Source organism: Phalacrocorax carbo, chromosome 1, assembly GCF_963921805.1.
Source record: "Phalacrocorax carbo chromosome 1, bPhaCar2.1, whole genome shotgun sequence".
NCBI lineage: Eukaryota > Metazoa > Chordata > Aves > Suliformes > Phalacrocoracidae > Phalacrocorax > Phalacrocorax carbo.
The window spans coordinates 87,549,131-87,564,695 of NC_087513.1; the positions used below are offsets into that span (position 1 = coordinate 87,549,131).

Consider the following 15,565-nt stretch of genomic DNA (forward strand, 5'->3'; position numbering starts at 1 on the left):
TCATTGTTGTGAAAGGTTAAATAGCAATTGAAAATTAAGTTCTCTTCCATACTACTTCTTAATTACTTTCTGGCTTACATGAGATAAAAAAAACTTTCATAATTTCAGATTTATATTTTAATACAGTATTTTACACTGTTTTGCATACTGTTTAAAGAATGACTTTAAATATATATGTCTGAGTAGGCAGCACCCAAGAACATCATGTGCAATTCTGGCTCTAAAGCCAGTGTCAAAACTCTCAATATGATTAAGAGTGATAATTTCATAGCTGGGATTAGACCATGCAAGCCACTGAAACTATAGTAGTGTAAAACTGGGCTAAATCAAGCTGAAAATATAACCGATCTTTACTGTGGTGGATTTCAACTTCAGAAGTTTGAACAGCTTTTTCTGTATCCACAGAACCATCAAGTTTTTCTGTGATAAAATAAGGAAATTAGTTTAATCTTGTATTAAAAATTTTAGCAATGCATCTGAAATACCAATTTTCAGATTTAAATATTTGTTGCAAGGTTGGAAAGACACTATTGGCAGTCTCAGACATGTTCCACAAGGTTTAGAGAACTGGAGCATGTTTTGAGGAGGAGCTCTTTCTAGCAGCCAACCCAGTCAATATGCATTTTGATCAGCTCCTCCATAAATCAGTATTTGAGGAGGACATTTTCTCTGCATGCCAGACCAGCCCATTCTTGATCTATCACTGAGAAAATTGCCTGTTACAAGACTATCGCTTAATGTGATTAACCAGAAAGAAAAAGCCAATTACCTTTACCCCTTCCATTCCTCCATGTTTCAGACATAATACTGAAAAGCTGGGTTAACTCAGTTATAATGCTTTTTTCTTTCTTCTCCACATCAACATGTTAAAAATTTCTTAGGAAAGAACTTGATGAAGAAAAGAAATCCTTAATGGCAATAAGAAACAAAGTAATTCCTCCATATTTTGAATCAGAATTCAGCAAGCAGTTTTTCCTGAAAAAGGTAATGTAGCTGAAAACTGGATGAGTTTGTGTTAGACCAGGTAGTTTCTGCCACACTCCCACAAAAACAGTTGTGGGTTTACATCTCAGCCTCAACTTATCTCAAGAAATCGTTACAGAGGACAGTTGTGGCAGAATTAATAATGGAAATTATATGCCCTTGTCAAAGGAAACATATGTTGAAGGTGGTGTATATTTATTGAGTACAAACTGTAGATTCCTTACATATAATCTGGAGAGAGTCTGATCCAGAGCAGAAACTGAACCTTGGGTCTTTTCACTTACCCCTCAAAAACCTCTGTCTGCTAACTAGAGGGTTAAAGGTGGCCTTGGGAACTTTCCTGTTTCCTGATAAATGCTGTAAGTGCAGAAAGCATACTCAGAAATGTACTTTGGAATGCTAGGTATACTTATCTAGATTTTTTCTTTTGTTACTGCTTATTTGTTTCCTTTGCACCCCTTTTTCTTTTCTTTTTTTTTTAGGTGGGGGAGGTGGGAGTGGGGGTGGTGTCTGCTGGGTTTTTTTTCCTAAGTATTTAGTTGGGAGACCTAAGCCCTCTTCTAACTTTTTTCTAGTTTCCTGATGTGGAAGCACTGTCTATGGAACTTCCTCCACTTAAAAAAAAACAAAGCAGGAATTTCCCTCTAGAGATGATGAAAACACCCAGTAGAGGTAATTTGAGCTCTTCTGCCTGGTAACATTTTAGCATCTTCTTCATTGTTTCATCCACTTGTCTTATTTCATATTGCAGTTAAATTTAAGATTACATTATCTGACCCCATGTATTCCCAGTCATTTTGACACATGAACTGCTTTAACCACAATGGCTATATCTATCCTGATACAAGAAACATACCCAGCAGCATTCCCTGACATTGAGATCCACCAATATGGAGTAGTCTCTGTAAATTGTCTCCCAAAACAAAATGGCCTTTCCCCTGGCCAAAACTTGTGTACCTGAGAGTGGTTTTGGGGAGACTGCTAGGTGGTACAACCAATATCATGCCAGGATTCTAACAATTTAACAGTATAGATTATCATATTCCAGTATCTGGGAATGGTCCTGTTTAGTGCACTAATATCAATGTGGACTGTAAGATTTCTAAATTTAGTGTGTTAAAGGAGCCTTTGCAGACATCACTGAATGTGGAAGCACCATTGGCTTTGGATGCAAGGCTGAAGAATTGTGCTATGAACGAAGGGTGGATGGCTGCAAAACGCTCAAGAAGAACTTAAATGGAATAAACAATAGTTAGGGGTGGACAAGCAAGAACTAAGGAGGCCAAGTTTAGAAAAAGACTAGTATGATTGTAGGAGGAAAAATGGGAGATAGAATTCTGAAACTCAGTGGTAAGAGGGGCATCTTGGAGACAGTGGCAAAAGCGATATGCAATAGGGAACATGCAGGCTAAGGATAGTTTGGAGGATATAGGAGGAAAGCAGTGACTGGACAACAGGAAGCAGTGAAAGAATGGACCATCATCTTAGGTTTGAGCTTTACAGCATTGAGAAGAATACTTCAGTTCTGTTTCAAAAGCAGCCCTGACAAGTTATTGAAATCACATAGTGAGATTGTCACAATCCACTGTTGGGTTGAACATTTTGGCAGAGGTTAAACCCCCTTGCTTTCCAACCAACCTCAGATAATTGTGGGAGGTTGGGGACGGTTGGACTTAACTTCTGATTAACTCCAATATGTTATCATGGCTTGGTTCCTTTTTCATTCTCGGAAACAGAATTAAGACTCAAAACGGAGTCCAGTGCCAAGTCACTTTATTTGGCCAGAAATAGGTACAGGAGAGAAAAGCAAAGAAAGAAAGAAAGAAAAAAAAAGGTGAAAAAGGGAACAAGAGGGAGAGAGGGAGGGAGAGAGTGGCACTGTTATGATAGCTATCACCACGAATCTGCGGCAGTCCATCTGGTCCGGGGGGGAGTCCAGGTGTCCGATGCATCTTTGAAGCCAATGGAGGGTGGGGTTGTTCCAGAACGTGGCCCCCGTCGTCTCTGCTGGTTTCCCCTTTTATAAGGTCACTATCTTGCATAGCCGGCAACAGTCTGCACACCCCTGCCCCCCACTCGGCGGTGGGGCGCATGCCCAGTACTGTCACTAGGGGTTGCCCGAAAGTTCTAGAGGGTCCAAGCCCCCCACCCATATGTTGCCCGTCGGCCTTGGGCCAGGCGCATGCACGGAGGACGAGTACTCTGAGATAATGGGGCGCACATTCCTGTCGGGTCAACCTTGGTGATTAAACTGTTCCGCTCAGCTGCCGTAGTGATCAGGCTTTAGTAGTGAAACTTGCCTGCCGACAAGGTTGAGACAAGTTTCTAGTCCCCGACAGAGATTAAAAGTCATACACAGCAAAGAATCATATCAGGAAAGCAGTCCTCCCTGGGGCTTTATCAGACCCCCACTAATTCCCATATTTCCTCATTTTGCAATCACCATATTGCAATCACCAGAAGACCTGTGTTGGGTTGTCCATTAGCCCTTTATGGCGTATTGCTCAGTTAGCCAGAGAACAAGAAATGACTAATCACAAGAAGTGCATTTTTGATCCCTGTCACCTAGTGGAGCAAAATGTCACAGGCAGAATTTATCTAGCTTCTCCTGGTTACATAGACAGCTTTGAAAGGTTGTCTAAATTAAAGTGCCAAAGACTGTGATTTTTTTTTTTTAATGTGTTTATGAAAATGATGATGATCATGAAAAACAATTGTCACAGTATTCCATTATTTTCCCTTTAGCATCTGAGTGTCTCAATACCATGAGTGATCCCTCACCTTCACCTGGCCTTCTGCTGCAGGCTCATTCCAAACAAAACAAAGGTTCCAGCAGCACAAAAGGTAAAGCTGCCTTCCAGAATGTAGTTTGGAGCAGGTTAATATCTATCTTCTCATAACTTTTGACAAAATATTTACAATAGAAATTTAAATCCATCTACCTCATTCCGTGTTCTGAATACATCTGAATGCAAGACTGGCAGAAATGGAGGGAGGTGTAAAAGTAATGGGAGAGATTCCCTCCTTCACCCTAAGAGACTGCTATAACAACATGGGGATGAATGTAGAACTGCAGACAAAGCCAAGAAGTAATTTCTCTACTTAAAAAAAAAAGGACAAGTCAATTTTTCCTGTTCATTAAGGTCTGTATCAGAAGACTCTAGAACAGAGTTTGCTGTGGTTAAATGGTCTTTGCCATTTAAACATCCCTGTTCAGCTTTGCTCTCCTTGCTACGTTTGCTGTCGTCCACTGTGTTTATGCATCTGCTTGTGGTGACAGCCTTGGGTGATCACCACCGGAGAACACTGGTCTGCTTTAATTAGCCCCAACCTTTGACTCTCACATAATGCCACACCAGCTGAGCTTTGGCAGCGCATACTTGCAAAATCTATCCTTGCACCCATGGTTACATCTTCCCTTCTCCCCTTTCTTTCCCTTCCACACATACTGGTACCCTTTCTTAGTAGTGGGGCTCTGCAAGAGCTGTTGCTTAGGGTTTTTTCTTTATATATGCTCTGGGTCATTACAGCCGTCTGAACATGAGCCGGCAGTGTGCTCAGGCGGCCAAGAAGGCCAACAGCACCCTGGCTTGGTATCAGGAATACTGTGGCCAGCAGGAGTAGGGAAGTGAACGTGCCCCTGTACTCAGCACTGGTGAGGCCGCACCTTGGGTACTGTGTTCAGTTTTGGGCCCCTCAGTACAAGGACATTGAGGTGCTGGAGTGTGTCCAGAGAAGGGCAACAAAGTTGGTGAAGGGTCTAGAGAGCAAGTCTTATGAGGAGCAGCTGAGGGAGCTGGGGTTGTTTAGTCTGGAGAAGAGGAGGCTGAGGGGAGACCTTATCGCTCTCTACAGCTACCTGAAAGGAGGTTGTAGCGAGGCAGGGGTCGGTCTCTTCTCCCTAGTAACAAGCGATAGGACGAGAGGAAATGGCCTCAAGCTTTGCCAGGGGAAGTTTAGATTAGATATTAGGAAAAACTTCTCACTGATAGGGTTGTCAAGCATTGGAACAGGCTACCCAGGGAGGTGGTGGAGTCTCCATCCCTGGAGGTATTTAAAAGAAGTGTAGATATGGTGCTTGAGGATATGGTTTAGTGGTGGACTTGGCAGTGATAGGTTAGCGGTTGGACTCAATGATCTTCAGGGTCTTTTCCAACCTTTATGATTCTATGATCTGCTGTGTAGGTGGGAAGTCCTTCTCTACCACCTGCCTTTCTGTTGTCTGGAAATAAGAGGGGGAATCTAGAGAAGATACTATTCTCAAATAAAATTTCTGCCTCCTCACAATGACTAACTGACCAGACTTAGCATTCCTGCTAGACAGTGCCTGCAGTGCAAACTGAGAAAAAACAATTCCCTTCAGTAAAAAACATTGATCTAGAGGTTGACTCCTGGTGAGAAGACAACCATCATAATTGTCTTGTGTTTTCCCTATGGATATTATCAGAGTTTACAATAAGCTAATTGTGTCAAGCAAAAGAAGCTGTATTTAGATCCAAGTTGCTCTGGCTATCCCTTTGCTCAGTCTGTCTACATTATACAGTGGAGCACATTTCAAAGATGATAAGGTAGCTAAGATCATCTTAAGCCCAGAATCAGAAGCGTACAGGTCAAAGGTATGAATGAATTATTGCATTCAGGACAATAAATCCTGCTCAGAGACAGGGCTTCCTAATTCGTTGTGCTGGCAGGGCTGTACTGCTTTGGCGCCTGGACTGGCATTTGTTGTTACATGGACATACAGATTAGATTTGACCAGCCTTGGTGTTTCTGCAAAACTGATCATTGTGCAGTGCAGGCATGCCTTTGGAACAGTAATGACCTCGATTTTTATTTTAGTGCTGGGGGTTTTGTACCTCTTCTGCTTTTAATAATTTTCAGCAGGTGTTTATATGTTCATTACAAGTTTCCACTGAGGTACTTCCAACTAATTAGTTCTAATAATTATAGTACAGCTTTATTTACTACTTAGATTTTAATTACTTGCTACTGTTAGGGAGTTTCTTAATGCTTTTCTTAACCTCTTAAATAAAAATGAGGCCAGTTCTTCTGTCCTTGTGCTAATCAAATGCTTTCATAGAAAATAAAAGTCTTATCTGATTAAGAACTTTGGGATTAGGCTGAATATAATGCTTCATTTTTGTGCTTTTGGAAATCTTTCCTTCCCAGACCTAAACAAGGCTGCAAGGTCACAAGAGATACCCTTTCAACGTAAAGTTCAGAATCTGCTGGTGAATGCTGCAGGACAGCCAAGAAAAGAGACAGTGAAATTACCATCATCCCTTCAGGGGAGAAAACCAAACTCCATACCAAATAAAAAGGTAAAATAACATCTTTTTTGTTGATGCTAATATTCTCTCAGTCATCTCTTTTGCATGAAATATTCATTCTGAAGCAACACCATAAGGTATTTTGAATCTATTTACTGAAACAATAGCAGTTGCAATTTACACGTAAGTTTACGGGCAATTCTGAAAGACCCTTTCCTCTTAACTGCTCAGACAAACTCATATGCCAAAAGCATAGTTCTGCACCAGACACCCACATGAAAGCTCTGATTTCTAAAAGAGTAGAGCTTTCCCCATTCTTCCTGATACATCTCAATGGCTTAATATATGTGAAAACACAAACCAGTATAAATTTGCAGACAATATTCAAAGTGCCTCTTTGGTTTTTACTCAAATTAGGATGTCTTTTTGTAATCCTTCAGGATGAGTGGACAGAGATCAAATACAGGTTAAATACCTCTGAACCTACCTTGATGGCCACCAGCTTTATCTATTGTCTAATATTTTAATTCTGTTTCCAAAGATAGAAGATCCTGTAGCAGGAAGGGTCAACACATCTTCTCTTGCAACAAGACAGCATCTTAGTGGCTTCCATCTCATTCCACCCAGAGTGATGTTTGGAGTACTGAAGGAAGGCTGTACCTATGCAACCACTGTGATCCTGAAGAATGTTGGTGTGAACTTCTCCAGGTTAGTTTTATTTCTTCGTGCCTTGGTTTTTAACTGTCCAAATACGCATTGCTTGCTAATTGTTAATCAGAGCAGAAGGTTGACATGAAATAACAAATGGTATTTTTATATTTGGAATAATTTGATAATGACTGACAAGATATAGAAGAGGAGATAATATTAGAAATACTTCAGCGTTATTTGCATATTAGTGTTATTAGGAAGATGGAAACCAGTAAGGAACAGGAGGTCCTATATGCATAGTTCTGGTCCACTGCAGATTATTTACTGGTTCTTACTGAACTTCTCAGGTTCAGGGCCCAAACTCCCTCATGGTAATGAGTATTATATTTGGCTTTGGGAAATCCTGCTGAATGCTGCCAATCAAGCTAAATGGTGGGCACAGCTGTATTCAGGCAGCCACATGTCTTTAGCTGTACTGAAAAACAGATTCAGTGTTGACACTGGGAACAAGCACAGGATGAGGATGAAAAAAAGCATTTATTTATGCACACATGTTCCAATGTGGTGAGCATAAGTAAGTCCATTTCTAGGTCTGCAGTGTAGCAGATTGTCTCTTGCACTGCAAGACTAATCACAAGGAATTATCACATTAACCCAGCCACTGTGTAGAGAATATATAAATAAAGTAAGTAAATACTTGTGACTGCTCTTTCTTTTGTGCTACGATTCCCCTTTCACATGACTGAACAGATGTTCATTCAGTCATTCCTGCACCAGCACAGTTCCAGCGGTTTTACTTTAGCGATATTCAGGCAGGTGTGCTTATGACCCCTGTCCTCCCAGGTGCCATTCATGTGACAGAAAAGAGGGCAAAGCAGATTCCTCCCACTTGGTTTGCTCAACAGCACTTCCCTTAGCTGTGCTATATGTACCTTGCTCTTTAGCTTAAAGGAGAGCCTGCAACAACAGTCTCTAAGTCCTTACAGCTTCTGGGCTTCCACCTAAGGTTTGTCACTTCAAAGACCTTCATTTGAATGGTTAAAATCCCACCAGATGGTTTCAAGAATTGCAGTACTTCATGGGAAGCTTTCATTTCAGATGGCTCAAAAGCCCAAAAGCTAAAACCAAGCTTTCAAAATTCCTGTGTTCTAAGATAGCTATTCCCACCAAAGTTTTCCAATACCAGCCTGTCAATCCCACCTATCCTCAATTACCTCCTGCAGCTCATTTATTTAGGAGTTAAATGAAAGCTGCTGTTTAGGCCAATCTCATCCATTTATCCTAATGGATAGTTATATACTGTTCTCTCAGAAACTTAGAGTAAGCCAGGCAGGCTTGGACCACTCCTGTTATATGGGCCTTCTTTCTGCTAGACCACAGGCTCCAGGAGAGGGAGGCTAACTGAAAGCATGGAAATACTGTCATGTTGCCTAGGTCATTAAAAAGGTGGTTCTTCCTCTTGGTGATAAATGGTCTTTGGGTTTTCCTGCAACACTTGCAATAGTTAAAGAAAACAGTAAGGAGGGCATTAAAGATTCTTGGGCTCAAGTGTGCAAGTCTCATGACCCTGATGTGGTGCTGCTTGTGGGTGCTGTTTCTTTGGAGCGCTCTTCAGATGAGGAAGCACCTGCCAAAATTCCCTTCTGGATGCAGGTGGCCTCTTTAAAAAGAGAGTTGAGAGGGCTGTCACAGTGACATTACATCAGCAGTCACAGCATCCCTTTACTATGCTACCACAGTGCTGGAATGAAATAAACATTTATGTCTGACATTTGTTGTTCTCCCTCCTTGGGTAGCTAATTATCATCAAGGGAGTAGCTCACAGGAGACTTACCCTGCTGGGATCATCATGATCTCTGTGAGTACTCAGCCAGCTAGGTCTTGAACAGATTTCTAAAGTGCCAGCTGAGGGACTACTGTACATCTTCTTCCATCAGGATGGATGGCAGAGATAATTGTTTGTTTGTTTGTTTTTCAAATCAGCACAGTTAGATATGGCCTGAAAGAGACGTTTTTTTTTCCTTTAATGCACATCATGGCACATGCCAGGATAAATCAGCAGATCCCATACCAGCATCCTAGAGCTCAAGATTTACACATTACTTTTTTCTTTTTAATTATTTTTTCATGCCAGTCAAGGAAAATACCACCATGATTCTGACAAATCTAGCTTTTCTTTTAAGCCTTTTATTAGCTGCTTTAAGAGGAAAGCTAAGTGACTAGCTGCTGAATGACAGCAGAACATGCTGAGGGCAGAGGTAACACCAATGGTGGGCAATTCTGAACCATGTCTACCTCACTCTGAAGCCAAAACTTTTCCACGACAGTGTCAGTAGTTAACTATGCGCCTTCCAAACTGCCCGTACTGTACCATGTCCCACATGTTGGGACAACCTGACAAATATCAAGTCCAATTTCTCATAACAGCCAGTATTCCAGAGAAAGCACAGGAATTCTGACAGCATTTATAATTCTGCCAGAGCTTTTCATAAGATGGAGCCATATACTAGGAATGCTACTGCGTTTCCTTTAACAGCTTCTGGTGCAAGTGCATGATGGTAACTGTTCTTCAGGTAGAAATGAAAATCACAGGATAAAGTGCAGAGCCATGCAAAAATAGAGGTCATATCTGCTCTAATGATCTTTAGAGATCTTAACAGTGGAAGTTGTGTGCACAAAAGGACTGTACAGATGTGAAACAATCAGTGAGAAATGAAGAAGTGAAACTACTGCCTTAGTGGGTACCATGACATTAAAGAAAGAGGATTATTTACACAAAATTTATACCAGTATCATGCCTTCTGCAAAAGAATCATAGCAAAGGACATTAAAAAAAATCATTAAGGACTGCTGGGTGTGCAACCCACAGCTGTTTGCCAAAAAGATGTAGTTTGTACTTCAGCTTCCTTCGTGTATGCAGGCTGAGAATGCTGATGCTTCACAGTCTGTTGTAAGGACCAGGCTCTTTGGAGACTTACTTTGGCCCATTAATTTGCTCCTTTGGGTTTTTTTGCTAGAAACCTGAGCCTTGGCTAAAAGCCAAGGAATACTGCTGTAGCCCAAGTTGTACATTGTGACGGGAAGGATGAGCTAAAAAAATTCTGCTGCTGTTTGTACAAGCAGAGGAGGAGCAGCCAGCCTGCTTCCCAGCAGTGCCTTCTGCCTGCCTGAAACGGTTTCTGGCAAACTAATTCTCTTCTCTTTCTGACAGGTTTCGGGTGAAACAACCACCTCCTCACACAGGGCTGAGAGTGACGTACACACCAGGACCTGTAGGTTACACAGATGATCTTTTGGGTTTTGCTAGACTCAGCTGGCCCTCAGGCTGTCTAGGGGTCCTCTTGCACCAGCTGTCTGGGAATAAAGCTGGCAGGGTACCTGATTTGTTTAAAATTATTTGAAAGTGATGCTGCCTTCTGCTGTCCCTCTGCTGCATTCAACCAAACACCCCATGCACTCTGAGTCTCAGAGCCTGCACCAGAATGCAGAGGGATAAACGTGCTAAGTTCAGAGGAAAGCAGCAGTTCAACCACTGAGGTTAAAGGGAGCTTTTCTGAAGCAAACAGGATACTCTACCACTAACTCTGAGTTTTCCTATCGTTTAGGGTATTTGTTGTATGTGCTCTGTCTTATGCCTAGACTTTCTCTCCTGTCCTGATACCTTCAAGAGTTGAACCTAGTAAACTCTTGCTCCAACCATTTCTTCTGCTTGCATCTATTCTCCACCTTAAGTCTTTTAGCTAGTAAAGCACTATAACTGTCCCATTAAGTAGGAAGCTTTCATGCTTCCTGCTTTTGTTCGGTCTTTCTCTTCACCTGCACATCATATCTGAACAAATGACTTGTGCAAGGAGGCAATGCCAGAATGCAAGTTAAACCTTCTAGTCCAGAGCCCCAGACAAAACCCAGCACTTAAAATGGCTGGAATAATTCCCATTCTCTTTTCCTCTCCACACATCCATCCCTTTTGGATCTCCCTTTTCTTCCTACCTCTATGTTCTTTTTAGACTAGACTAGTTTTGTTGGAAGGGACCTACAACGATCCAACCAAGTCCAACCAAGCACTTTGGGGCTGACCAAAAGTTAAAGTTAAGGTCATTGTCCAAATGCCTCTTAACACTGACAGGCTTGGGGCATCAACCACCTCTCTTTTTTATTCTCTCCCAACTGTCCCAATTCCTCTTTTCCTTCTGGAACCTAAAAGGAAATTTATGGGGAAGAAAATAGAAACACCTGGCAGTTTTCTTTCAAACTGCAATGTGAAGAGACACTGTTTTGTACAGACCTTTCTAGGGAAACAGATAGTGGGTAACTGGCAAGCACAGTCGTGTGCTGGGCACTAAGTCTTCAATTACATTGCAGAACAAGAACCAGCTGCAAGTGGTGCTGGAGAGGATTATGTATGGAACATGCACCTTACCTGTGAGTCACCCTCTGTCTCTCCTAGGTGGCAGCAGGCTTGCAGGTTGAACTGGAGATAGAGATTTTTGCCATGGTAATTGGAGGGGAAGATACTGGTGGCCTTGAAGAAATTTCCCATGATATTGAAATATTAACAGAAACAGAGACTCTTCTCCTGCCTGTGAAAGCAAATATCCTTTGCTATCTTCCTTCCCACACACAGCTTCTAGCATCAACCCTGGGGACCAGCCACCTGTTGGGAGCCTTAAGCACTGTTTCCAGAGCAGGCTGCTGAGGTAGCAAGCTTCACTGTCCTTTTCAGAAACACACAAACAGGCCTTTTCAAAAGCACAACAAACGAAAAATTTAAGATTCTGACCCCAAAAGCAATTTACATCACAGTAACAAGGTTTTGAGAAGTGGGGAAAGGAAGAATGATAAGCCCAGAAAGATGTGGCTTTTAAAGAATAAATGAAAAGAATAGGAACTCTTTCCCACCACCCCCAATAGAAATCCTTTATAACATTTTTGAACCTGTGGTAGCACCAGATGGTACAGCCTTATGAGCAACAAAATCATGTATCATCCTGGGTACTAAACAGACAAATGAGACAGAAGCACAGGAGTGTATGAACGCTGTGTGGGTTCTCAGTGGGCTTTTCAGTTGTTTAATTGAGGACAGAGGTAGAGTAAAAGAAAACAGCAAAATCAAGAACTATTATTTCTCTTTCCCTTGTGCTCCAGAAACTGTAATTATTTTTTAGATAAAATTACAGGCTTATTTTTTTAAAGGCAAATTCAGAAGAAAGGGTGAAGTTCTGGAGTTCTGTTTGACTTTTAATCAAATTTACACTTTAAAACCTGGAAATAGAAGTCTTCTGGAAACCTATAGAAAAAGTAGCAAGGCAAAGGGCATCCAAACACTTTTTTTAATTACCACAACAGAAACTCCACTCCTGGTAAAGGCCACCCTTACCAAAGAAAGAAGAACTTCAGGGTCCTCTGAGACTGACCAGAGTACAGCTAACAGCAACTCCACTGAGGCTTTATATGCTCTGGAAGTGACATTGAAGGTCCCCAAATTTACGTCACAGTAACCCAAAAAAGTCTTTCATGCCCATTATTGCAGAGCTGAGCTAGACAGGGCTGGTGACATAGCAGCAAAACCAATTCCTGCTCTGTTATCACTCACCCAGCCCTCAGAAACACAGTTGCAGACCAGCCTCTAAAACATATACCCTTCCCCAATATTTTACCTGATCTTTAATCTTAGAACTGAGGGTAGTTGTCCAGATTCAAGTTGTTTCACAGCCTTATTTCCAGAATTCATTCCAGCCTCCACACATATTATTCTAGCTATATAAATGTACAGAAATGGTTAGATCCTTAACATGATATTCCACCTGTGTTAACCAATGACACTTACGAGTGCCGCCCACAAGGGTACCCTAAGGGTGGGATGGCAGCAACAGTCCAGGCCGTTCCTACAAGCCCCAAGCCACGGTTCCGGATTACACTACCCCGTAAGCTTTCTAATTAATGTGAGTACTGCATGCAGTGATACCAGCTGTAAATTAAGTCACTGTTGTTTTACCTCCTCTTGTGGTCCGCATCATCAACAAACCTCATGCAACTGACAGGAAAGCTGTCATGCACACATCACACACACATGTCCAACCCGCACACCCAGACCTAAGACAAGAAAAGGGAAGCACTGGATGACATTAAGCAAAGGGCTCACTGCAAGAGATTTACAGATCACTGCAACTGCTCAGGTCAGTGGAGGCAGGCACAGAAGAGCCTCCCCAGTCCTCCCCAAACACTTCACTTAACTGTCTCCACATTAAACAAGCCATTGAGCCTCCTGGCTGCAGGAGGCTAGATTTAGTGCAGTTAAGCCCTAATAAATCAGCCTCTTTTTAACACTCTTCACTTTCTGAAACCAAGTCTTACTGCTGACCCTTTGACACTGACAAGAAGTCTAACAAGGGATGGGAGTCTTCCTTACAGGGCAACCTTAACATAAGTTCAAGTACACACAACCCTCTGCAAACATTGTTTCATACAGCACATTTCTGTAACTTTAGAGAATCAGACTCTATAGAGAGAATGGATAAGTCTTCCCTGCCAACAAGAAAGCCTTATTGGGAGTTTCTCCTCAAACCACCAGCCATCACGTTTAACATTAGGCTGGTGTTTCACCTCACCGACATGAACCCTGGTGCTCTACAATACAATCAATGGTGACAGTCCATAAACAGGAACCCTATGGATGTTCCTTCTCTCCTCAGCTGAAGAGTCCACATTTGCTTCATATGCGTAACACTGACATAACTTTTTCTTTCAACTTTAACATCTGTAACTCTGCCACGTTATCTAACAAGGCAGTAAAGAAATCCCTGCTGTATTATCTGTTTTCCTCTCCTCTGGAGAAAAAGAGCACCCACATCAGTCAGTTCTCAAACATAGCAGAGACACACACCTCTGACTGCTGCATCTGCTCTACGACTGCCCAGAGTACTTCAAATGTAGCTTTTTTTTCCTGTTTAAGTATCATCCTACCTTTTCCAGTGTGAAATTTTATCCCCAGAGACAATTATAGTCTAGAAGAACAAAAAATTTAATGCCTTCCAGCTTAGGGGCTTACAACCTGGAGCTCATCAGTGAAGGCAATTTAGACAAACTTCTCTTGCTTTGTTTTGAACTGGAAGATAAGTAAGTACTCACACAGTCAGTTCATATTTCAGTGAGACACCCCACTGTCCCAATTCGGTCTACTACAGCCCTGCACTAAGATACGGCTGTTGGATCATCTCTGTCCACTGACTATACACCAGTCTATTTTTTTGGCAGGAAAGTCCTGGAAATTCTGATGTCATCTCCCATTAGAAGCTCCACGTTGAGAGGAATTAACTACATGGTATTCTCCTCCTACATGGCTAATCCAGCTAATCATGGGGATTGCTTCCCTAGTTGCCATTGCCATAGCCAAATCTCCCTTCTGTTCTGACAGTGTCTTTTTGTGAATTGATTGATAATTCCTACTGAAGCTGGCTACAGCTACCCCATGCTACCCAAGCAACTCTTTCAAATGCCTCTTTGAACATTCCTCCCCACAAAATCTTCTGGACTCAAAACCATGTCCACCTCAAACACGTCAGGAAACTCTGGACTGGTTGGTTTAGTCTCTCAAAACATGAAACACTGACACTCCTAGGTTAAGTCCTGTATTTGATTAAATAGTCTTGTTCAGCCATCCAGAATAGAAATAGCTGAATCTTTGCAGAGGCATGTGACAACTTTTTAAGTTTGTGTCACCTTTCCCAGGTGATTATCACCAGAGCCAGTGATTCTCTCCATTGAGACTAGAAACTTCCCTGCAACATTAGGATCTATCACAAATTTGCCACACCTCATAGTAGCCATCAACAAGCAAAAATCACTGATGAAACATCACCTGACTGAACTTAGTCTTCTCTCATGTATATTTTCTTAGTTATTTCTCATTTATATTTAAAACATTTCACAAAGATTCTCTTAGTATACCCAAAATTAAATACTGCATAGGGATACTGAAGGCTTTCACAGGCAGCTTTCTAAGTAGACTGCCCCTCCTGAACTAGTGGTTGTTTTTATTCCACTCAATCTGTGAAATAAAAACAAATGCTTTCTCTAGTTGAAACCCATGTAAGAACTCTTTCTCATGTTGTTCCCTTCCAACAGCAAGAGCAGAGGCTAGTTCTGCTGGAGCCAGTCTGCAGCAATCACAGTGCTCACGAAACACTTGCAAAGAATCTGGACAGAATTACTTGGTTTGCTTCAACAACTGTACAAAGGTAGAGTTGGGGTTTGTTTTTTTCCTTTCATGTTAATTTTCTCTCCTCTTTCACTACAGGTCAGAGCCCTGGAAGAATAAGATGAAGATAAGCAATACTGGAATACCTGAATTTTTGTCCAATGTAATGGAAACATCCCAATGTAGACTTTTTCATTTATTTAATCAGATTAACGTGAATAAATACTTTGTCCCCTATTAATGGGAAAGGTGGTCCAACAGTTGCAGAGCCTTCTGACATGGCTGTCTGAAATGCAAACAGTGGAAAAATTACTGTATTTCAACCCCAATGTTTGATACTCTGCACTTCAGAAGAATGCTGAATGGTTCCCGACAGGTTTATTTTGTTGTTAAAAGGGGTTAGGTTTCTATAACCTGTGCTGAGGCACCTGAAATCTTTTTTAAGTACTGACCATGCAACAGG

General features: G+C 41.7%; 1 protein-coding gene across 4 annotated transcripts in view; it reads left to right on the forward strand.

The window, feature by feature from the left end:
- The window catches only part of SPAG17 (sperm associated antigen 17), a 115,499-nt gene extending 100,160 nt beyond the window's left edge, over positions 1 to 15,339 (forward strand). For 2 of the 4 annotated variants that reach the window (XM_064465226.1, XM_064465238.1), the window contains exons 40-48: positions 882 to 984; positions 1,560 to 1,656; positions 3,730 to 3,828; positions 6,154 to 6,305; positions 6,796 to 6,962; positions 10,117 to 10,177; positions 11,353 to 11,507; positions 12,720 to 12,847; positions 15,202 to 15,339. In XM_064465226.1, the coding sequence (XP_064321296.1) occupies positions 882 to 984; positions 1,560 to 1,656; positions 3,730 to 3,828; positions 6,154 to 6,305; positions 6,796 to 6,962; positions 10,117 to 10,177; positions 11,353 to 11,507; positions 12,720 to 12,846 (961 nt within the window). In that variant the 3' untranslated portion in view covers position 12,847; positions 15,202 to 15,339. Of the gene's footprint in view, positions 1 to 881; positions 985 to 1,559; positions 1,657 to 3,729; positions 3,829 to 6,153; positions 6,306 to 6,795; positions 6,963 to 10,116; positions 10,178 to 11,352; positions 11,508 to 12,719; positions 12,848 to 14,159; positions 14,227 to 15,201 lie in introns of all 4 variants that reach the window. The other 2 variants (XR_010375159.1, XM_064465217.1) reach the window with 2 other exon arrangements.
- The last annotated feature ends 226 nt before the right edge of the window (positions 15,340 to 15,565 follow it).